The 21,933-nt window shown below is 45.6% G+C and overlaps 3 protein-coding genes across 10 annotated transcripts; 1 reads left to right on the forward strand and 2 right to left on the reverse strand.

Moving 5' to 3' along the window:
* The first annotated feature begins 11,973 nt into the window (after positions 1-11,973).
* LOC136521909 (WAT1-related protein At3g30340-like) lies at positions 11,974-14,910 on the forward strand. Its single transcript, XM_066515676.1, has 5 exons — positions 11,974-12,767; positions 13,181-13,243; positions 13,368-13,905; positions 14,054-14,205; positions 14,333-14,910. Exons 1-5 carry the CDS (start codon positions 12,556-12,558, stop codon positions 14,475-14,477), a joined length of 1,110 nt encoding a protein of 369 aa, XP_066371773.1. The 5' UTR covers positions 11,974-12,555; the 3' UTR covers positions 14,478-14,910.
* A 218-nt stretch (positions 14,911-15,128) lies between these two features.
* Positions 15,129-17,990, reverse strand: LOC136521910 (ferredoxin--NADP reductase, leaf isozyme 1, chloroplastic-like). Its single transcript, XM_066515677.1, has 8 exons — positions 17,490-17,990; positions 17,261-17,394; positions 17,059-17,137; positions 16,172-16,263; positions 16,009-16,086; positions 15,830-15,892; positions 15,472-15,706; positions 15,129-15,366 (listed from the first exon to the last, which is right to left on the reverse strand). Exons 1-8 carry the CDS (start codon positions 17,827-17,829, stop codon positions 15,299-15,301), a joined length of 1,089 nt encoding a protein of 362 aa, XP_066371774.1. The 5' UTR covers positions 17,830-17,990; the 3' UTR covers positions 15,129-15,298.
* Positions 17,991-18,303: 313 nt separating this feature from the next.
* LOC136521912 (uncharacterized) lies at positions 18,304-21,392 on the reverse strand. Of its 8 annotated transcripts, none has more exons than XM_066515679.1 (8): positions 21,021-21,145; positions 20,742-20,908; positions 20,402-20,554; positions 19,965-20,111; positions 19,548-19,700; positions 19,016-19,138; positions 18,824-18,931; positions 18,317-18,728 (listed from the first exon to the last, which is right to left on the reverse strand). In XM_066515679.1, the coding sequence occupies exons 2-7, from the start codon at positions 20,865-20,867 to the stop codon at positions 18,854-18,856; spliced, it is 780 nt and encodes a 259-aa protein (XP_066371776.1). In that variant the 5' UTR covers positions 20,868-20,908; positions 21,021-21,145; the 3' UTR covers positions 18,317-18,728; positions 18,824-18,853. The 8 variants fall into 8 exon arrangements, with proteins under 8 accessions (XP_066371782.1, XP_066371781.1, XP_066371779.1 ...); XM_066515686.1 differs by having other exon boundaries at positions 18,318-18,728; positions 20,742-20,913; positions 21,021-21,392; XM_066515685.1 differs by lacking the exon at positions 21,021-21,145 and having other exon boundaries at positions 18,304-18,718; positions 18,824-18,926; positions 20,742-21,014.
* Positions 21,393-21,933: the final 541 nt, after the last annotated feature.

Consider the following 21,933-nt stretch of genomic DNA (forward strand, 5'->3'; position numbering starts at 1 on the left):
GATTTAGAAGTGCAAAAAAGTATTTATTGAACCAAAATAATTATCCCCAAACTGAAAAGTAGAGTTTTTGGTTCCAAGACAAGGGCAAATCTCAACCAATCAATCACTCTTCTTTAGACACATGTCACGTCCAAATGTTCTTTTCTCTGTCTTTACATTATGGAGTAATGTTATAGCATGTTTATAAGGCCTTCTTGTCATATTACAATAAATATTTCTTAGGATTCTAATCAATTTCTTACTTTATACGACAATCATAGTCTATCTGTTGGTATATGGCTTTCTACATGCACATCCAGCTAAAAAAGAGGGGCCACCTACCAGTAAGGGGAGTTGTAGTATATGGGCCTTTGACAAGCGCTCTCTCTCTCTCTCTCTATACCTTCACTCCTTGAGGTTCACATTGTGCGACTCATCACCATCAATATCGATCAAACGACGTTCACCTTCTCATCACTCCTGAAAGTAAAGTCACAAACATAGACACATACATGCATGGAGTTAGATAAAAGTAAACATTCCATTTTTATAGGCTTCCAGGCGCAATCTCTTTCCTAGTACAAAAGAAAAGTAGAAAAAAATATTTCAAAATCACTATACTTTTAGGATATCTTTTTTTTTAAAAAAAATGAAAGTAAAACTTGTGAAAAAAGGCTATGCGTGTATGATTTTATTAGATTTAGAAGTGCAAAAAAGTGTTTATCAAACCAAAATAATTAGGCCAAAACTAAAAAGTAGAGTCTCTGACCAAAATTAAAAAGTAGAGTTTCTGAGTCCAAGACAAGGGCAAATCTCAACCAACCAATCACTCTTCTTTGGACACATGTCGCGTCCAAATGTTCCTTTCTCTCTAACTTTACATGATGGAGTATTGACATATTTATAGCTTGTTTCTAACCCCATTTCACCATATTATAATAAGGGTCTGTTTGGATCCTTGGAATTGAATTCATTCTAATAATTACAATTTAGACATATATTAATTAAGCTAATATAGTTGTTTATGGAATATATTTGTATATTTAGTGATCTATAGAATCCATTTCTATCTCCCACCCTATAAATTTAAGATATGCTTATTTATGAGCTTGGGAATGTTATCGAATGTCAAATTCCAAGTCAAATAGCCTAATCCATTAAGTAGATTTCAATTCCTCCAAAATAAAGAGATCCAAACGGCCCCTAACATTTCTTAGGATTCTAGGCAATCTTCTTACTGTATTACAAGACAATTATAGATATTTGTTTGTATATGACTTTCTACGTGCACATCCAGCTAAAAAAGAGGGGGGGCACCTGTTAGTAAGGAGAGCTATAGCAAATGGCCTTTCAACAAGCGCTTTCTCTGTACCTTCACTCCTTGATGTTCACATTGTGTGACTCATCCGTCATCACCATCAATCTCAACAAACGACGTTCCCCTTCGTCACTCCTCAAATTAAAGTAAAGTCACAGGCACGGACTTACATGCATGGAATGGACTAGATAAAGGTAAATATTCCAGTTTTATAGGCTTCTAGCCTACAGGTGTTCGTATCGCAATCTCTTTCCTAGTACAAAAGAAAAAGGAGGAAATCTTTCGAAATCGCTATACTTTTATGATATCTAAATTAGAAAAGCAAAATAAAAACAAATCTTGTGAAAAAAAGGCTATGCACTTTGTGTATCAGTGCGTATCATTTGAGGGAGACTATATACACGATTCTCTTTTTTGCCTGATAATATACATGACTTCTTTTTTGGGTGTGTGGTTTGGCAACACTATGCGCGCATGACTTTATGTACGTACAGCTAGCGAGGCAGGCACGCGAAAGCAACAAGCGAAGGTTGATGTCTCGCTGGAAAAACGAGCGAGCGATCGAGGAGACAGTGCGAAGTGGCCCTGAACTGAACCCGCTGCTGATGAAGAGAGTGCTGGACGATCATGGCATGGCATGGGTCGGTCGTCTACCTATACCGCGGCATGCAACTGCGCAATACCAATACAAGCTAACTACGCACTGCACAGCACAGCACAGCACGATGAGTAGGCAAAGCAGCAGCAACTCTACCTACACATGCATGCATGTTCTTGCACAGGTAGCTGTCTCTGTGTGCCGAATCTACCCAGGATATTTTGCTGGGCAAAAGAGGATCGATCGGAGTCGCAAAAGAAGAACTCCTACACACAGATGCAGAATGGCGACCGATGGAGCTGAGGCATTACTGCTGGTCATGCACACAGGACTAGAGGAGAAGAACTTGACTTGCCCCATGTACATGCTGGACTAGCTAGCTATCCAAGAGATCACTCCCCCGGCCCCTGCTGTGTGGCTGTGTGTATGCATAGGCAGGCCACTGAAACAGACTACTATCTGGCTGCATGCAATTCCCTGTCAAAGATATATATGCAGGGCGGTGTGATCTTTTGATCATTTTTTTAGATAATGAGTGATCTTTTGATCATGTGTCGCTCTCATGGATATGCATGCATGGTCTGAACATGAGAACAGGGTAACAAGAGCTTAGCATTTGTGTTGGTCACGGCTCCTCCTGGTCCTGCTTCCCACGTTTCATGTCTGAAGAAAACGTCTCGCTAGTTCCTTTTGCTGAAGTTTCAGGCTCTGCATAGCATATCTGCAGAGTAAGTGTGGGTGGAAGGCTTAATTTTTTTTTTGTTTGAGAACTGCGCTATTACAAGTACAAAAACAGTCAGATACTCAGATTACATGCTGGTTCCATGGCTCGGGTTAGTCTTTCTTTTTTGATAGATACATTGGCGCCCTTTGAAAGACTGAGCAACCCAAACCAGCGGCGAAGCCACAGTACATGTGTCGGGGTCATGCGACCCCGATAACTTTGTACGAATCAGTGGAACCCCGCGTATTCCGGCCAGCTACAACCCCATCAGATTGAGTTAATGAATCTGTGCGACCCCGGCAGCAGTTTAGTCTAGATTCGCCGCTGACCCAAACTGACAACTACTGCCTTATCTGCTCCAAAGCCTGCTGCTCAGCTGCTTCTTGCTTGAAGCACCATGTTGATCTCCGGTTGGATTCCATCAAAGACACAATGGGTTCTCCTGTGTGTTTCCAAACCGTACACGCCACCATGATTGGAAGGCTCGCTGGATTCAGTTAGAAGAGGAGACTGGAGAGCAAAGGCTAACTGACAAGGGTCGTTGGTGAGGAGAGAGGAAGAAGAGTGTCCCTGAAGCTGCTTGCTTTCAGAAACCAGATCAAAGAGGTGATATGCTATGATGGCCAAGTTCTATATAGTGTGTATCGCCTCCAAAAAAAAAAACAAAGGTAGTGCTTAGTAGTTAGGTGGAAATTAAATTATTAGTCATGAAACATAACACCAATAATTGAAAGATTATCTTTTTTTTTTCTATTAGACAGACACAGAGAGAGAATAAAATCTTTTCCCTCAAAGAAAAAAGAAAAGAAAAGAAAAGAAAAAGAAGGAAATCTCACATCACCACTGTTTGCTGTTCCATACTGCTGAATTAGAGATTAGGTTGAGGAAAGGCAAAGCTGACATTACAAGAGTTGAGTCGAGTCGGTGGTGAATCTGAATCAGAGTGGCGGCGGCGAAAAAGTTGCTTTCAAACGGCAACACATCAAAGGCGGCAGCTTAATTAGCTCGAATCAAATTACTAGTCCTGAAACGATCTCAACAAGGCAATCAAGATCAAGAAGTTATGTTTCTGTGTTAATAAGAGGAATGGGGGCCGGGGGAGAAGAGAGACGGATTCATTCACATCCATATCTTTGTGTGTTTTTATTATGAATGAATGAATGATAGTCTGATGGATGCGACAGTACAGCGATTTAAGCATGGACCGAAGACGTCGTTTCGGCTGACTCGTCTTCCTCCTTTTCCTTTCCCTGACTGACAATCTCGGCTAAAGAAAGAGAGAGACAGAGGGAGAAAGAGAGTACGTATGTAGCATCAGATCCATGGCGTCCCCATCTATCGCTCGCTAGCTCTTTCTTTCTTTCTTTCCATGGCAATTTGCCAGCCGCGATGGAACTGAGTGACAGCGGTTAGTTAGATCTTCACCAATAGGCCCAATGATTTATTGGACTCTTGAATCTGCGTCCTGATCGGGGGTGCTCAATCCTAATATGTTTGGTGGGCCATTGTCGCACAACACTATAAAAGATAGGTGGGGATCACGGCTCTAACAACGAGGTTGACCAGAGCCGCCGTGACCCACGAACATAAAACCTAATCCGATCTAAAGTGAGTGCTGCCAGTGACGGGAAGCCGCCACCAACCTCACCGTCGCCTCTGCATCGCCACTGGACCTCGTCTCCACCACGCTGGACTCCACCGCGCCAGCTCCCTCGACACCGACGTCCACGAGGCTGCGGCGCAACTGCGTCAGGGCAAACTAGAGGAACCCTAAGTAAGATGCTTACCCCGATCTACGGTTTAAAGGCACTGTCGTATCTAACAATGGTACCAGAGCCAAGGTTGTCAGTTTATAGATCTAGTATGGGGTAAAGCAATGAAAAGAAATCAAAGAAAGAACAAGAGTTCGATCTGTTTCGGATTGAAACCTTAACCCTAACCGGGTAAAAAAAATTGAAAAGAGATTGGGGGTGGCGGATGTCACTGAACTCCCGGTCACCACCGCCACCGCGCGAGGAAAGGTGCCGCACCACCATCTTCGCTGCCGCGCGGCAAGAAAAGAGCATACCTCCTTTTGGATCTAAGTAGACAGAAGGGGTTCCCTAACCCTAAACCTAACTAGGTGAAGGAAAGAACAAAAGAAGAGGGATTCGACCGAACAAAAGAAGAGGGATTCGGCCTAGAAGAGAATCAAAGCCGAACCCTAACCCACAAAGCACTCACTAGGGAAGAAGAACAGTGACTCCAGTGAGTCAAACCCTAACCCTAACCCCAACCCCAAATCAGTTCAACTCCAAAAAGAAAAGAAAGAAGATCCAAAAGAAAAGAAGGAGAAGAGGGGAAGGGGCTTATCTCGTCGATCTCGAATCAAAATCAAGAGCAAAACCGAATCGGGTTCAATCGAACCATAACCCTAACTCGCGACGAGGAAGGGGAAGAGAGCGATTCGGTACAAATAGAAAAGAAAAGAAATCAAATAAAAGAGATGAACCGAATCGAACGAATTGAATCAAGAAAAGAAACCCTAACCCTAACCCTAATCCCCAATCGCATGACTCAGATCCAGAAGGGGAAGAAGAAAGGGAAGGGCAGAGGCCTACCCTCGCCGCTGCCGACATCGCCGTCGCGCGGGATGAACAGGTGCGCTGCCGCTTCCTCGGCGCGTGAAAAGACAGCGCCGTTGCCGCTCAAGCACGGCCTCCACGGGCGCGGTGGGGCACCGCCGCTAGTCCGCTCGACGACAGCGCGCTCAACCGCGTGGGGAGCGCGCGCGCCGGCGAAGGGGCCAGCAACGGCGCCATGTCGCTCGGTCACCGCCGCTGCTCGCTGCGATGAGAGCTGCTGCGCTGAGAGAGAGAAAGGAAGGAAAGAAGTGCCTAGGGTTTCTGGGGCAGCCGTGGCCGGGGGGGTTGATCCAGCGACATCGTCACTCGGCCGTCGGATCAACGTGGACGTCTCAGATTCAACGGGCCGCCTTTCGCATCCTAGGCCTAGGTTGCGGCCTGGGCACGGAGGAGGTGCCGCGTGCATGCGTGAAAGAGCTGTTGTTGCAGGCCGGGACGCTACTGTAGCTGATGGGCCTGGGCTGCGCTGGCGCGTTGCTGGGCCGCGCGCACTACTGTGCCACTAGGTTAGGCACTGCGCTGGCTTGCTGGGCCATTTTACTGTTGCAGCAGGCCGAGCCAAAATGAATAGCATGAAAAATATTTGAAGTTTATTTAATTTTTAGAAGCATTTCGATGAATTGTCTAGTTTAATATCTCTGTTAAATTTGAACCAACGGGATAATTTTTCAGATAATATTTGAGAAAAGTTTAATGCTTCTAAAACATAGATAATGAATTTTTCATGTTTCCGCTGCTAAAGAAATAGTTTATTCTCCAGTTATTTTGAACCAACGTGATATTTAATTGAAGAAAAAGAGATTTTGACATGATTATGATGTTGTTATTTTCTGACCAACGTTGTTAATAACAATATCGTAATTTTAATGATTTTATGCATTAATTCTATTTCTGCCCAACGGTGATGTAGAATTAGTGTATAAGAACAGTTGTAAATTTTAATCATTTATGCATTAATTCTATTTCTGTCCAACGGTGATGTAGAATTAGTGTATAAGAACAGTTGTATGTTTTAATTTTGACAAACGTTAGAATCAAGACATGCAATTGTTGTATTTTTTTTGTTAAGAAAAAGTTTGACCTGACCTTCATCTTAGCTGAGGTGAACTGGGTAGTCACCTCACCGTGTTCCACTGAGCCTGTGGCACTGGTGAGGAAGACAAACGAGGCTGATACAGCTTGGGCAACTAAAGAGAGAGATTTTGAGTCCCAAAAGATGTCCTATGACCTTGAGCATAGGAAGTGGGTCACTGCCAACTAGAAATATTTGGTGGTGATAAAGAACACGATTGACATATGCTACCCAGCTGATAAAGCAGCTGGTGACAGAGAGTTACTCTGAAAATGGTGGCATAAGAGAGGTTACGATGCGTCGTCGAAATTATGGCACTGTCGTTTTAGGCCATATTTCAAGGAGAAAAATAGAAAGATTAGTTAAGAATGATATTCTTCCTCCATTAGAGTTCTCATATCTAGAATAATGCAGAGAATGCATAAAAGGAAAGTATATAAAAAGAAAATTAAGAAAGATACCAAACGAAGTGCAGAAATTTTACAGATTATCCACACAGACATCTGTGTTCAGTTTCCTGTAAAAAGTGTGGATGGTTATGATTCGTTCATAATATTCACAGATGATTACTCCCATTATGGTTAAATTTATCCAATCTAAGCATTGGATAAATTTAAGATATTTAAGGCAGAAGTTGAAAACCAACGCAATTTAAAGATTAAGATAGTCAGGTCTGACCATGGGGGCAGTACTACGGTTGGCATGCCCCATATGGCCAAGTTCCTGGACCTTTTGCAAGGTTCTTATAGGAGAATGACATAGTAGCCCAGTATTCTACACCGAGTGAACCTTAGCAGAATAGAGTAGCTGAAAGACGTAATCGTACCCTGATGGATATGGTGCGTAGTATGATAAGTTACTCTACCTTACCGTTGAGCCTATGGATGGAGATGTTAAAACCGTCATTCATATTCTCAATAGAGTACCAATTGAGTCGGTGCCCAAAACACCGTATGAGTTATGGACATAAAGAGTACCCTCACTAAACCACCTATGTGTGTGGGGGAGTCCTGCTGAGGCTAAAGTATTTAACCCAAATATTGGAAAACTAGATTCCAAAATAGTAGGTTGCCATTTCATTGGATATCTAGAAAAGTCAAAAGGTTTTCGTTTCTATTGTCCAGACAGACATACAAAGTTTGTGGAAACGAGACACACTATCTTCCTAGAGGATAAAATGATAAGAGGGGGCATGATAGCCCGAGAAATTGACCTTGAAGAGAAGCGGGTGTACGTGCCCACTCCGATGATTCATGAGCTATTTTTCTCACTACCTGCTGTCGCTGTATCGATAGTGCAATATACTGTGGTGGCAGCACCTGTTGTTATTCCGCCTGTGGCAACAATAAATAACGATGAGAAACCTGTTCTTCAGGATCCTGTAGAACTTATTGCCACACATAAGGGGGAGCAACAACAGCCTCAAACAGAAGATGTGCCAAATGTGGAGGTCCCTAGAAGGTCTCAAAGAGTTAGAAAATCAGCTATTCCTGCTGACTATGAAGTATACAACACTGAGGAATTTTAAATGGAGGATGATCCCACCTCATTTGAAGAAGCCATGAGAAATGATCATTCATCAAAGTGGCTTGAGGCCATGGAAGATAAAATGAAATCAATGAATGTCAATAAAGTTTGGGACTTAGAAATAATTCCTAAAGGAGCCAAAACAGTTGGCTGTAAATGGGTCTACAAAACAAAACTTGACTCTCAAAGAAATATAGAGAGATATAAAGCACGACTTATGGCAAAAGGCTTTACGCAAAGAGAAGGGATTGATTACAATGAGACTTTTTCTTCAGTCTCATGTAAGGATTCCTTCAGAATCATAATGGTATTAGTGGCACATTACGATTTAGAATTACATCAGATGGATGTAAAGATGATATTTCTCAATGAAGACTTGGAGGAAAATGTTTACATGGCACAACCGAAAGATTTTGTCATGGAAGGAAAAGAACGAATGGGATGTCGCCTAAAGAAATCCATTTATGGATTAAAACAAGCTTCAAGACAATGGTACTTGAAGTTTGATCAGACAATAAGAAATTTTAGGTTTAAAGAGAATGTTGAGGACAATTGTGTCTATGCAAAGTTTAAGAATGGGAAGTTTATCTTCCTTGTCCTGTATGTGGACGACATCTTACTTGCTAGTAGTGATGTCAGTCTACTACTGGAGACAAAGAAGTTTTTGTCCTCAAAATTTGATATGAAAGATCTTAGTGAAGCCTCGTTCGTTCTAGGGATCGAGATTCACCGAGATAGAAGTAAATGGGTATTAGGACTGTCACAAAAGGCATATATAGAAGGAATCTTAAAGAAATTTAGTATGCACAAATGTAGTCCCTCACCTACTCCTATAGCCAAGGGCGACAGATTTGAGGATTTTCAATGCCCCAGGAACTAATATGAGATCGATCAAATGAAAGCAGTTCCATATGCTTCAGCTGTCGAAATCTTGCAATATGCTCAAGTATGTACGCGTCCTGACTTGGCATTTGTTACCAGGTTACTTGACAGATTCTAGAGCAATCCTAAAACAGAACACTGAAAATTAGTAAAGAAAGTCTTACGTTATTTGCAAGGAATGAAAGGCCTCATGATGACGTATAGAAGATCAGATTCACTCCATATAGTGGGGTATTCAGATTTTGATTATGCGGGAGATGATAGAAAATCCACATCTGGATATGCATTCACTCTTGCAGGGGGAGCTATTTCATGGAAAAGCTCAAAGCAAACTATCACTACATCGTCCACAATGTATGCCGAGTTTGTAGCGTATTATGAGGCAACGGGGCAGGTGAACTGGCTAAAGAAGTTCATACCCGGTTTGAAGGTGGTTAACGACATCTATAGATCACTTAAGTTATACTGCGATAATAATCCGGCAGTATAGTATGCTCACAACAATAAGTCAAGTGGTGCTGCCAAACACATTGACATATAGTATTATGTTGTAAAAGATAAAGTTCAGGATCATGTCATAAGTCTTGAGCATATAAATACCGAAATGATGCTCGCGGATCCACTTACAAAAGGCTTACAACCCAACGTGTTCAGTGAACATGTAGCTAGCATGGGTTTAAGGGAAGCCTAAAATTCCTGGACAAAAGAAGGTCCAAAGTTAAGTATCTATTTCAGAACTAGTGGTGTGTTGTAGCTGTTAAATCTATCAGCAATTGACCGTGACGATGAAACATGCTCTATGCGCTAATCTGTAATGAAATGAACAAAAGTAAATGATATGGGATTGAAAGATGGTAGTGAGATCAAGGGGGAGAATGTTAGTTGATCTCCACCAATAGGCCCAGGCCTTTGGATCTGCGCCCTGATTAGGGGCGCCCAACCTTGGACGTCCCCAATCAGAACGCAGATCCAAGAGGTCAATAGGCCGTTGGTGAAGATCAACTAACAACAGCAAAACAGCAGGTGCAGCTAGCTGAGCCTGAGCTAGTTGTGGCCAGTGACTGACTGACCGAAGGGTTGGATACCCCGATCAGAACGCAGATAAAAAAACCAATAGATCATTGGTAGAGATCAACTAACAACAGCAAAACAGCAGGTGCGGCTAGCTGAGCCTGAGCTAGTTGCGGCCAGTGACTGACTGACCGATGATTGATTCTCTCATGTACTAGCAGTCTAGCACCATCGTATCCCCAGCCAGCCCAGGGAAAAAGGAGAGCCGCAACGCTGCCCCGTGCCCATAACGGAGCCCTTCACCTCAAGGGGTTGTTTTCATCTCGTTTCAGGTCATCTCATCTTCAGTTCTCCACACACACAAACTAAAGTGGCAGCAATCGCGAGGTCATACACTAGCTAGCTCTCCTTTTCCTCTCCACTCCAACCATTCTTTTCTCACGTCTCCCTAATCTGAATCCACAGTTGGTTCCTCCTTGAGGTGGACAATTCCATCTTCAGTCCAGTCTGCTCGTATAACAATAATATAATGTTTCGCCGACAACATGACGCCACAAGGGATCGAATCATTCATAAAGTTTTCTGGTAAATGTTACTAGTAGTAGTTTAAGGTTTTCATATTTCAGCTGATTATTCCAGCTCCACGAGTGCATGCAGGAGAGCAGAAATGATATGCTTATATTCCCTTGCTCACTCACTCGCTCACTTTAACCGCTTCTTATATACGTGATGATGTGTGTGCCTCTCTGCCTCATCAAGTACAGATGCTTCTGCATGTCAAGCAGAGCTAGTGAAAAGAGGAGTATAATATATACATAGTAGATATCACTAGTGTTACTTAAACTTCTCCCAAATTCCGACTAGGTGCTCTTCTTATTCTTAACTGAGTGGAAGAGCTTTTACCTTTTCGTTCAAAAAAGTTCTCATTTGGGTGCTGCTGCTTGTAAATTGCTCGTTCGGACCCCTAAACTTGTCTCGAGTTCTCATTTTAACCTAGTACTTACAAATTGCTACTCTTTAAACCTGTCCCGAGTTTGAACCCTGGTCCTAGTAATTGCAAATTGTACACTCAACCCCGCACCTCTCCGTCCTTGCCTCCACCAAATCGCACATGCACGCCTCACCTGTATGTTGCACTATGCTCGCCCTATCACCTCATGCCTGCGAGCGCTTCATTTTCGGCGTGATGCTGCACCCACATTGCTACGCTAGGCCCTGTTGTGCCCACCCACGCCGCCATGCCGTGCGCTACACTTGCCCTACCTGGCCGCAGTGATGGCCTTACCCTTGTTGAGGGAGGCAAAGAAAGCTGGGAGGGTGGGAAACAGGTGCAAGGAGATGGCGAGAACGAGAACGAGCTTCTGCGCCATGGGGAAGAGGAAGGAGTGTGGTGGTAATGGTGGCAGAGTCAAGTGCAACTGCCACGATGTGGGGGCGAGCACCGCAGGAGAGAGTCGAGCAGAAGCAAGGAGGGCCATGACGGTGAAGGCTCAGCCGTGACGTGCAGTAGGACAAGCATGGTATGGGTGGCCAAGTGTGTGTGGCAGGTCCTAGAAATCTAGATCAGTTGCGGCGAAGCTATGTTGTGGGTTGTGAGTGCAGATGCAAAAAAAACCCCAACCAATACTAGGGTCACCATGGTTGTAACTCGAATCTTCACACCTATTGGGCAAGCACACCCCTCTAATTTGCTTTAGCTTCACCACTATATGTCGGTACATCGTGCCTGAGACCCTACCACACGTCCCATCCCCCATGCTCTACGACCTACGATGCTATGGGATGGACGAACGCGGTGTTACGCAGTGCGACCATGTGGGTGCGGTGGACGCATGCAACACAGTGCGGTGGTGGTGGGGTGTGGGGGCTGGATCGGGATGGTACAATAGTACGAGTTTACAGAATTGAGTGTGTATTTTTCAAGTATTGGAACCGAGATGAGAACTTAGAACAAGTTTAGAGAGTCCAATAGTATAAGTTTAGGGAGGCAGTATAAGTTTAAGGAGCCTTACATACAATCTACGAGTAAAAGGACTAGAACGAGAGCGTGGGACAAGTTTATATGTACACACAATAACCTGCTCGGTATATATCTCTATCAAAGACACAAAGTGCTATGTATACTTATCATTGCAAGTGCAGCAGATAAAGTCATATGTATGTATATCAACCATGTCAAACAGCTGACAAATAAAGGGGCAAGGGCGCCTTTGAGAAAGAAAGAGAGGTGGCCACATTCTCATTTGTGTTCAGTGTTTTGCTGCTGCTGGGTCTGGCTGGGTGTGTGGCCAGGCAGGCCAATACCAATGGCGACTGCATCATTGCCCACACACCAAAAGCTAATCAGCAAGAGAGAAATAAAGGGAGACGTGCTACAGCTCCCTCGCACTCACTGCTCGGAGTGGAGACTACCCCAGCAGCAGCAGAGCAGCTATGGCAGCTAGGTTTCTGTAACCAATCTCACCCATCTTTTCTTTCCTTCCTTTTTTCCTTCCCTTCGTCAGAAGATGAGAAAAAAGGCGTACCTGAAACGATTCCCTTCATAATCGCATTACCGCATTCCATTGCGCTGCATAATTGCATTGCATCTCATCCCTCCTGCTGCGTCCTCCTCCTCACCGATCCATTCCAGCCATCGTGTCTAGCTACCTCGCCGCTCGCCAACTCAAGAGGCCGAGAGGGAGGGCCGCCGCCCGGGTCGCATCGCCTGGTCGGGGACTCGGGGCCGGCGAGCCACACTATAAAAGACCTTCCGCCACCTGCTCAACGAGCAGAGGCAAGCAAGGGCCGGGTGGTGGTGGACAGTGGAGAAGAGAGGGTATGATGACGACGACGACGACGATGATGATGCGGTCCTGCCTCGGCGGTGGCCTGCCGGTGGCGGTCATGTTCTGCCTCAACGTGGTGGCGGCGGTCATGGTGTCGCTCGTCAAGGTGGCCATGAACGGCGGCATGAACCCGCTCGTGATCGTCACCCTGCAGCAGCTCACCGCCGCCGTCTTCCTCGCGCCAATCGCATTCTTCAAGGAGAGGTAAGCAGCCCCTGCAAAAAATAGTGGAATTCTCACCGTGTTTCTAAGCAACGGTAAAACACTACCACTGGTCATAGCATGTAGAAATCCTCGCTATATGAGCTATTTGATAGGGAAAGTTTATACCACCAGGAGAAGTAGAAAATTCTGGTTGCTTAGCATATAGTAGCAAGACGATCGAAGGCTGACCGCTGACCCACCACCTTTCTTCGTATTTTTTTAAGTAATCTTCTTTTCTTTTTTTTTTCAAGAAATAGAGGCTAGAGCCTAGAGGAGGCGGCATGGGTATATATGCATTCTATTTTATGTACTATTTTTTGCAAGCTCAGCTCAGCATGTCTTTCGTTTTCATGAGACTGTCTTTTGCTGCTGCAACTGCAAGTCTCCCTGAATGACATCGATTTGAATTTCAGGAAGTCGAGGCCGAAGCTGACGCTGGAGATCTTCGCCTACATCTTCGTCAGTGCGGCGCTCGGGTATGTATCATGTTCATGAAGAAGCTGCTTCAATTCTCATGACTGAATCTGAAACAAAAGAGCGAGAACGAAGCTCATCTCATGAAGCTATAGCACATTGATGAACCAACCTGCGCCATTGCAGGGCAGCTCTGCGTCAGTACATGATCTTCGTGGCCCTGCGCTACACCACGGCCACCTTCGTGACCGCCTTCTCCAACATCGCCCCCGTGCTCACCTTCCTCCTCGCCGTCGCCACGCGGTCAGAGGCGCTGGACCTGAAGAGCAGGACGGGCATGGCGAAGCTGCTGGGCACGCTGGTGTCCCTGGCCGGCGCCATGGTGCTCACCCTCTACAAGGGCGTGGCGCTCACCCACGCGGCAGCGGCGGACTCGCAGAACCACCACCAGCACCTCCGGCCGCACGCCGCCGCGGACGACGCCGCCGGCAACGGCAAGTGGACGCTGGGCACCGTGGCCATCCTGGGCAACTGCGTCTGCCTCTCCTGCTGGTTCCTGCTCCACGGCCGGCTCGCCAAGAAGTACCCGCACGTCTACTCCTGCAACGCGCTCATGTCCCTGTTCAGCTTCCTCCAAGTTGCCGTCGTCGGCCTCTGCACCCAGCGCAGCATCTCCCCCTGGATCATCACCAGCAAGTTCAACATCCTCACCGTCCTATACGCCGTACCTGCTTGCTTTGCTCACTCACTGTTCCTTGTTTATTTCAGTCTCCTCGTTGCCATGCATCACACGGCTTCATCATTTCTCAAGTCTGAAACTCTCAACTAGCTAGCTCCATTATCATTCTGATGAATGATCCTCACTTTCTCAGGGCATCGTCGGCTGCGGCGTCTCCTTCGTGCTGGTGACATGGTGCATCGAGAAGAGGGGAGCCGTGTTTGTCGCCGCCTTCATACCGGTGGTACAGATCATCGTCTCCGTCATCGACTTCTCCATCCTGCACGAGCAGCTCTACCTCGGAAGGTACGTACGGACACTCACGGTACCATACCATGCCATCACTGAATGTCTGAATCCAATCCACCTGATCGAAAGTGAAGTCACCTTCTCTGCTCTGCTCTGTTCCCTCCGGTGCCCTTTGTGCCTGCAGTGTGCTGGGATCAGTGCTAGTGATAGGTGGCCTGTACCTTCTGCTGTGGGGCAAGAGACAGGAGGCCCTGCACTGTCCTCCTCCTCCAAAGGTTGCCGAAGAAGACGCTGCTGACAAAGAGCAGCAGCAAGTGCAGCACAACTGAAGACGGATAGCAGCATCCTCTGACTGTTGGTCGTTTGGTTGTAACAGTCCCAGCAATAAGATCTCTGTCTGGCTCCTTTTCTTTTTTTTCCTTTTGGTGTCTCAGGGTGGGCAATGTTCCTTCCTTCCTTCTCAGATCGATCAGTCTGGTGCCAACAAAGTGTTTAGATTCTAATCCAAACAGTAGAATGGTCTTAAATACAGTACTCCTACTTACTGATGATAGCAACATCACATAACTGAACCACTACTACCAGCTAGCCATTTTGTAGGCCTCCGGAGAAATACAGAGTAGAGTGTGGGCAATACTGGAGAGCAGAATTTTTCTGCAAATATAAGCAGTACGGATATGCTATTGTAACTTTGTATGCGTCTGCATTGGTATATTTATTTACTGCACAAAAATGGTCCAAGAAATGTGCAGAAAAAAGACAGTACGGATATGCTATTGTAACTTTGTTGTGTAACTATGTTGGTTGTCAAGGGCAAATGTTCATTGTGTAGATATCAATTTCAATGTAAAATAAAATTTCCTGCATTTGACATAAACCAAAAAGTAAAAAAAAATATATTCTACAAGGGCTTTACCAAAAATCTGTGGGGACGGAAATTCTGAGCCACTTCATCACTCTTTTCATGTGTACTGATGACATTACTCATAACAAAAATTGAACAGACATAATACAAGAGTACATATAAAACCCAAAAGAAACAACCATAGTAAAACACGGAACAAACTCACTATCTACATTATATACGCAGTACACCTTGGCCTCACGTACAGATACACAAAACACAAATGTCAGATGCAAAATTGAACAGTCAGTAGACCTCCACATTCCATTGCTCTCCCTTCTTCAGCTGCTTCTTGTAGTCAAACCAGTCAATTCCTGACATTGTGCAAGCAATGCAACACAAGTCAGCACCATTAACTTCACAGCAAGAACGGTTCAAATTAAAGATAACAGGTTCAAAAGATTATCTAGTATATATACCGTCCTTTTCAGCCAGTGACACCATAATGTCATCAATACCCTTCTCCATGCCTTTCAACCCACACATGTAGACGTAGGTGTTGTCCTTCTTCAGAAGCTCCCACAGCTCCTCCTTGTACTCCGCCATCCGGGTCTGGATGTACATCCTCTCCCCCGCCGCATTTGTCTGCTCCCTGCTGACGGCGTAGTCAACCCGGAAGTTCTCTGGCGCTTTCTCCTTCATCTTCTCAAACTCCTGAATAATGTCCATTCACAAATACAGTGCAACTAGATAGGTTGAGTTCTGCATGAAAACAAATAAGAGGAGAGTAGCACTTGTGCAGTTCCTCATGAAAACAGCAGAGATCGATGTACTGACCTCCTTGTAGAGCAATGAACTGCTCGTTGGAACACCCAGGAAGAGCCATCCCAGACCGTTGAACTGCACAAGAGCTAACACATTGTTCCTTTGTTTCGTCTTTCTCTGTGAACTTTACTTTAAGAGAGATGGGTGGTTTTAGTTTGATACTGCCGGGATAAAGTAGAACACCGCTGTACCTTGTAGTTGTCATGCTTCTCAAAGAACATCTTCCACAGGAACGAGCGGAACGGAGCAATACCTGTACCGGTGGCAAGCTGGGAGCAATTGGCATGACTGTGAAATCTCTGGCTGTCGTCAGTTATTAGGCACTGATCAACAGGAGTTAGCTCTCAAGCTTACCATTATAATAGTAGCGTTGGGGTCTTTAGGCATGAGCATTTCTTTGCCAACTGGTCCTGTTATCTGGACGTCAGCACCTGGCTTCAGGTCACCTGCATAATGATATGAGCACAGGGGAACAAGTTGGATCAGGCATTCAGGTGTCAACCTTAAAGTGAAGGATCATATATAATGCGTAGATCCAGATACATGTCAATGAAATGAGGATTATGGATGGATGCCACAACACGGTGCTGGTATAGGACCACATTCGTTCTAAGGCTTCCATTTTGGTACCGTGTCAGTTCAATGAAGTCAGGTCAGGATTAGTGGATTAAATATAACAGTAATGTGTGAAGGCCAAGGGTACCATTGATTTAATGGGGCAGTAACTGTGCACAAGAAGAAAATAATGAGGCGCGCAATAAGATGGCTATTGAAAAAAATTTGGATAAGCCTTCTGAGATTATTTTTCGTGCTTTAATCTTTTTACAGAAGTGGCTGGTACTGCTTAAGCCGGTGGACAAAGACAGGATTGGCAAGATAATGGCGATCGTGTTGGAGTGGACCCTCTGGCTGTTCTAGATTCAGACATTGTTGAAATCTAAGCTGTAATAGAGTCCTTCTTTAGGTTTTGTTTGGAGATCTGGCAATCCCAGCAGACTTTGTATCAAACTATACTGCTTTCTTAAAAGCAGAGGAACTTTTTTTTTTTTAAAGGAAGATAATGAAGCAGCTAGTAAAGTCAGTGTCATCCACATTCAGTAAAAGCCGGTGTCATGAGAATCAGATGTCAAAATCTGAATCCTGACGACTTCTATTCTAAGAAACCAATTCTTGAGAAGGAGGAGATTCAGAGAAGAAGAACGAAATGCAGCGCAGCGCAGGCGGAAAGTGATGAGACTTACATAAGAAGTTGGAGCAGATTCCTTTGACGATCTCTCCCGCCTCGTTGGTGTAAACGAGCCTCTTGACACACAGCGAGACCTGCAGACGAAGCACAAGTCAGGCGATTAATTCTGCCTTGCTCGTCTCGCCAGAAAGAAATGCTCATAAAGAAAATGATGGAGAATGGTTGGTTCAGAGAGAGCAGAGGAGAGGACTACTGACTGTCTTGGAGTCGCCAAAGTCGCCGAGAGCGCTGCTGGCGATGGAGTAGAGCCTGAGCTTGTGCGGCTTGCCACTCTTGTCGACGCCGTCAGCGATGATGCCGATGGACTGGCCCTCTCTGTACGGGATCTTGCCTGCGTGCAGTGCGTGTACAACAGTTGGGCACCTGTCATCGTGGGACGAAGGAACTGAGCACAAACAAACCAACAAGACTACAAGAGTAACCTACCTTCGGTGCTGAAGACCATGTGCCACGTCTCACCCGGCGCGTCGTCGCCGGTGATCTTGGTGTTGAGGAGGCACTTGCCGATGTACGGCTCCTTGGGCTTGTACAAGTTGGTGACGACGCCTTCCTCCTGCTTCTTGGATTCCTTCTTGGACTTGGCGGGCGCCTCGACGGCGGTGTCAGTGGCGGACGCCTGCGCCCGGATGGCGGCCCGCGCGGCCCTCGGGCGGTAGGAGAGGAAGTGTGGGGCGGTACAGGGCGACGTTGGCGACGCTTTGACGACCGCAGAGGCGGCCGAGGAGGACGGGAAGGAGACGGCCGCGGCCATGACTGTAGTGGCCATGGCGGCCAGCAGCAGCAGCTACACAGTGATGTACGCTTCTGGGGTGCGAAAAGTGGAGGCGGCCGGACCGGAGGCGGAGGGGAGGGAGAGGAATGAAGGCGGCCTGGCCGGAGATGATACACGACGGCAGGGGGAAAGATGAGTGGAAGGCGGAGGAGAAAGGAGATGAGAAGCAAGTGGTTGTGGTCTTTTGCAACAATGTTCTTTGGTCTTTTCTGTGCTTCATGATTCGTGCCACCGGGCCCACTTGCTCGATTTTTTCTCTTTTGTTGTAGATTAGTTTTCCAGAATGCAACTGATTTGATGTATACCTGATTTTTATGAATGCAACTGATTTGATGCATACCTGGTTTTTATGTAATACAACTTTGTATCTTATTTTGCTTTGTAACTTTCCTATCCATAGCAGACTCTTCAAAAGCTGGTTTGATTAGTTTGTGTTTCTTTATGAAGTCCACAACCACAAACTAAGCCATGATTCAATTTTATAGCAGACAGAAGTTTGATTAAAAAAAATGGAATCCATGTATTGTCTGCAACTGAAAAGTTATGGTACTACACCATGGAATTGGGCATACACAAGTTATGTAATTGTAAAATGCTCAACGGAGATGGATGAAGTCCATATATAGCTTCATCCAAGACCAAAAAAAAAATATGGTACAGGACCATTCCAGATAGCAGCCTAAAACAGAGCATTCTGCTCCACAGAAGTTATACAAGTACAGGGGCCATTCTTTTACTGGACCCTCCAAACGTTTGCTGCCGTTAGTCTCCGTCTCAGCAACTTTTGAGAAGTTAATCCAACGGTACAGATAGGGAAGGCACCAGCCCACCCTGGGTGCCAAATCCATTCTCGATGAATTAAAGGCCATGTTTCCGAAACCACCTGCACATTTCTGCAAAATAGTTTTTAGGAGAGATTGGAAGAACTAAAAATAATCTGCACAGTTTAGAACTTTAATCATGGCACAAAAGCAGAGGTAGAACTGACTTGCAATTACTGAAGAAATAATCGTGGCACCTAATTGCGGAAATCAGGAGGCACAGTTTCTTCTACGAAGTATTCCTTTCTCACAGTCTCGGCATCGCAAAATCTTACCTAGCAGGGGTAACATAGCAGTAGATTGTAAGATTATCCATATCGTTTGATGAAGCACTAACCTAAGAGAGAGGGAGAGCATACCAGGGAGGCATATGATTTCAACAAAGGTTTGACAACCTGCCACATTGGTTGGAAAACAAATGGAGCATCGACAAAAAGAACTTGGCCAAGCCGCTTCGGGTAGTAATAGTAAAAAACATCAATCTGGGAATGGGAGGGGACATTAATTGCGATGCATATACCAAAAAAAAGTGTTTAGATATATATAATAGTTGCAGCATATAGCAGGAAATCCATATGTGACTTGAATTAATCCATTAGATAAACTTGTTCTTTTGCCATCTGAGATCATGAACACGCCATTTGTCTTTTCTAATTGGTGTGCCTCATCACAGTTTTCGTATGTAGAAATAGTTTATTGCTTGGAATTACTCCTTGCAATGGATGATGTATACATTACATGAATGATTTACTAATGTTTTCCTGTGGCATTACACTGCTCTCTTTTCACATTCTTTTATATCATCGCAAATAAAAGTATGCATGTCTGCCACTGAACAGCACAAAAGGCAATCAGAGATTCTTAGTCATGCCTTGAAGCTATCAAACTTACCAAAAACTTTAGGAACTGGAGATCACCATTTTCAACACGAAAGCCTCGCAGATCAAAGATTCCAAGTATATTCTCTGCTCCTGAGGGAAGTCTGCTTACTGCCTTCTCAACCAAATAGGCACATAGCTTCTGGTTTTCAACTGGATCCTGTGTCTGCAGTAGCATATTATACATGGATCATCAGTATTATTAAGAGCAAATGCTTGTCGAATACAAGAGATATCTTTAAGTTACAAGTCAGCTAGCTAAGCCATGTAGTTTAATTTTGGAGCTGCTATAAAGTAATACTGATAGTTTGCCACTGCATGCTGTCTTCTTTTGTTCTTTGTGTTATTCTAAAAATTGGAACACTGTATGTGTAGCCACTATCCCTGTTGAACATTTCCAAATCAAGATTGGGAAACAAAAGGAACGCACCGAAGGGAAATGTTTGGCTGCCACTACAACTAGCACAGGTCTGCCGTAAACGTCCAAAGAATCATGTACATATGCCTTGCCAGTTTGGTAGAGGCCTTTCACTGATTCTTCTGATAACTCTGAAACACCAAAATCCTGGCGCCATTTCTAATGCAGTTGAAAGGAAAACTGAAGATACCAATGCTTATATAGATTCTGTTATAATACCAGGAATTTAGTGAGTAAATTATTAGGTTTCCCATGATCTTGCAAAACATGAATCTTGATGTGTGAAGGGTATCAGTTTATATCGAAACTGCATATTGGTAAATATCATCTTGAGGTGTGAAGGGTATAACTTTATATATCAAAATTGCATATTGGTTCAAAGACCAAGGATGAAAACCCCTCTAACAAAAATGTGTGAGAACATCTAATGAATTCAAACATGAGGATACAATTGCCTTGGTGAGCTTGGAGACGGCTTCATCAACGGAGAATTTGCGGTCCTTCAAGAACCAGAGGACCATGTCGTCATCGTCTCTCCCATTCCTGCCCGTGGGGAGGCCTGGATGCTCCCTTGCTAGCCGTTCTTTCACCTCGAGGACAAGCTTCACACACGAGAAGCGACCAACGCCAGATAGACAAGTGAATCAGTAGTTTAAGCTTGCTTATACATGATCCCCCACTCTTTATTATTATTATCCAAAAGAAGCGACGTATGACATATCCCTCTGCTAGTGGCTCCATGTATAAAAATTGTGAAGCACACGTAGTGGGTGTGGAAGTTTGGGTTACCTTGGAGGTGGAGGTGGCACCGCTGGCACCTGGCGGGGCGGCGCTTTGGCAGCGCACTGAGCTCCTGGACTTGAGCAGAGGAGCTCGGACGACGGAGCGGCAGAAGTAGCAAGAGGCAGTCATCATCTTCCCTTCCTTTTTCCCTCGGATTCTGCGATTGCTGGTCCCTGCACTGCAATGCAAATGCAACGCCGGATTGTGGATATTTACACCTGACCAAAGTTGGGGTCGGGACGTGGAGAGCCCGCCCGACAGCAAAGACAGCGGCCTGAGCCTGACCCCGACCCGACGACGCAGAAGACTGAGGGATGGAGGGAGCCAGGAGGTGAACGTGAGCGCCACAGAGCCTGGAGGGCGAGGGCCGCAGACGCAGCCGGCAGCCGGCAGCCGGCAGCTCCACGCCGTTGCCGTTGACCTCCCTTCTGCCTTGCCTTCTCCGTGGGATTGGGCGGCGTGCGAGCGGTGGAAGAGATGAAGGACTCGGTAGCCGGTGGAGGAAGCCAGAAGCGTGGTGGCTGCTCGCGCAGGCAGAGGGGCCTGCCTGCTGCCGCTCGGGCACTCGGCGAGTCTGGCGCCGGGGCTCCTCCGGCCAACAGCGTGCAGCCAGCAGCCGTGAGGGGAAGGGAAAGGAAGGGATTGGGGACCAACTGGGGAAAGGAAGGGAAATATCAGGTCGTCAGGGAAGGTGAGGAAAGAGCTGCTGTTGCTGTTGGGCTGGTCACCCGAGATTTCTTCTTTTTTTTGGGCTTGGGTGGTTGGGCCCTAACAGAGAACATGCAGCTGCATTTTCATGTTGGGCTGGTCACGCTGCATTCCCTGGACGGGAATGCTGGATCGATCGTGTAGGCGGTAGGATTTCTGTTCGGATCAGGATTTCTTTTCCGTTTCGGGATTATATATGTGGCCGCCCGCCGTCGCCACCTCTCATCTCAATCAATCAATAAATAAAAGAAACGGGGCCTCGAGGGAGAACTGCAGCTGCGGTTGCAGAACCAATTCCGCGAGCGTGAGCGCATCTGGAAGCGACATAACAAGCAATCTCAGAACGGCCGGCACTCCTCGTCTCTCAAACTTACTTTTAGTTGATTGATCGATTGACACCGCGTGAAAAACGGTTTGTAGCAATAGGACGAATTTTTTTAGTGGCGGCGGGTGATGGAGCTATCCCTACAGTGACGTGCTCGGGAGTCCA

The sequence above is a fragment of the Miscanthus floridulus genome, chromosome 18 (assembly GCF_019320115.1).
Source record: "Miscanthus floridulus cultivar M001 chromosome 18, ASM1932011v1, whole genome shotgun sequence".
In the NCBI taxonomy this organism is placed as follows: domain Eukaryota; kingdom Viridiplantae; phylum Streptophyta; class Magnoliopsida; order Poales; family Poaceae; genus Miscanthus; species Miscanthus floridulus.

What these genes read in the sequence shown, in the direction of transcription:
- LOC136521909 (XM_066515676.1), top strand. Translation starts at nt 12,556, where the DNA reads ATGATGACGACGACGACGACGATGATGATGCGGTCCTGCCTCGGCGGT. An exon ending in ATCGCATTCTTCAAGGAGAG is followed by an intron (nt 12,768 to 13,180) that starts GTAAGCAGCCCC and finishes TTTGAATTTCAG; the next exon opens with GAAGTCGAGGCCGAAGCTGA. An exon ending in TCCTCACCGTCCTATACGCC is followed by an intron (nt 13,906 to 14,053) that starts GTACCTGCTTGC and finishes TCACTTTCTCAG; the next exon opens with GGCATCGTCGGCTGCGGCGT.
- LOC136521910 (XM_066515677.1), bottom strand. Translation starts at nt 17,829, where the DNA reads ATGGCCACTACAGTCATGGCCGCGGCCGTCTCCTTCCCGTCCTCCTCG. An exon ending in ACTTTGGCGACTCCAAGACA is followed by an intron (nt 17,138 to 17,260) that starts GTCAGTAGTCCT and finishes CTTCGTCTGCAG; the next exon opens with GTCTCGCTGTGTGTCAAGAG. An exon ending in CCAACGCTACTATTATAATG is followed by an intron (nt 16,087 to 16,171) that starts GTAAGCTTGAGA and finishes AATTGCTCCCAG; the next exon opens with CTTGCCACCGGTACAGGTAT.
- LOC136521912 (XM_066515682.1), bottom strand. Translation starts at nt 20,867, where the DNA reads ATGATGACTGCCTCTTGCTACTTCTGCCGCTCCGTCGTCCGAGCTCCT. An exon ending in CAGCCAAACATTTCCCTTCG is followed by an intron (nt 19,701 to 19,964) that starts GTGCGTTCCTTT and finishes ATGCTACTGCAG; the next exon opens with ACACAGGATCCAGTTGAAAA. An exon ending in TGAAATCATATGCCTCCCTG is followed by an intron (nt 18,932 to 19,015) that starts GTATGCTCTCCC and finishes TACCCCTGCTAG; the next exon opens with GTAAGATTTTGCGATGCCGA.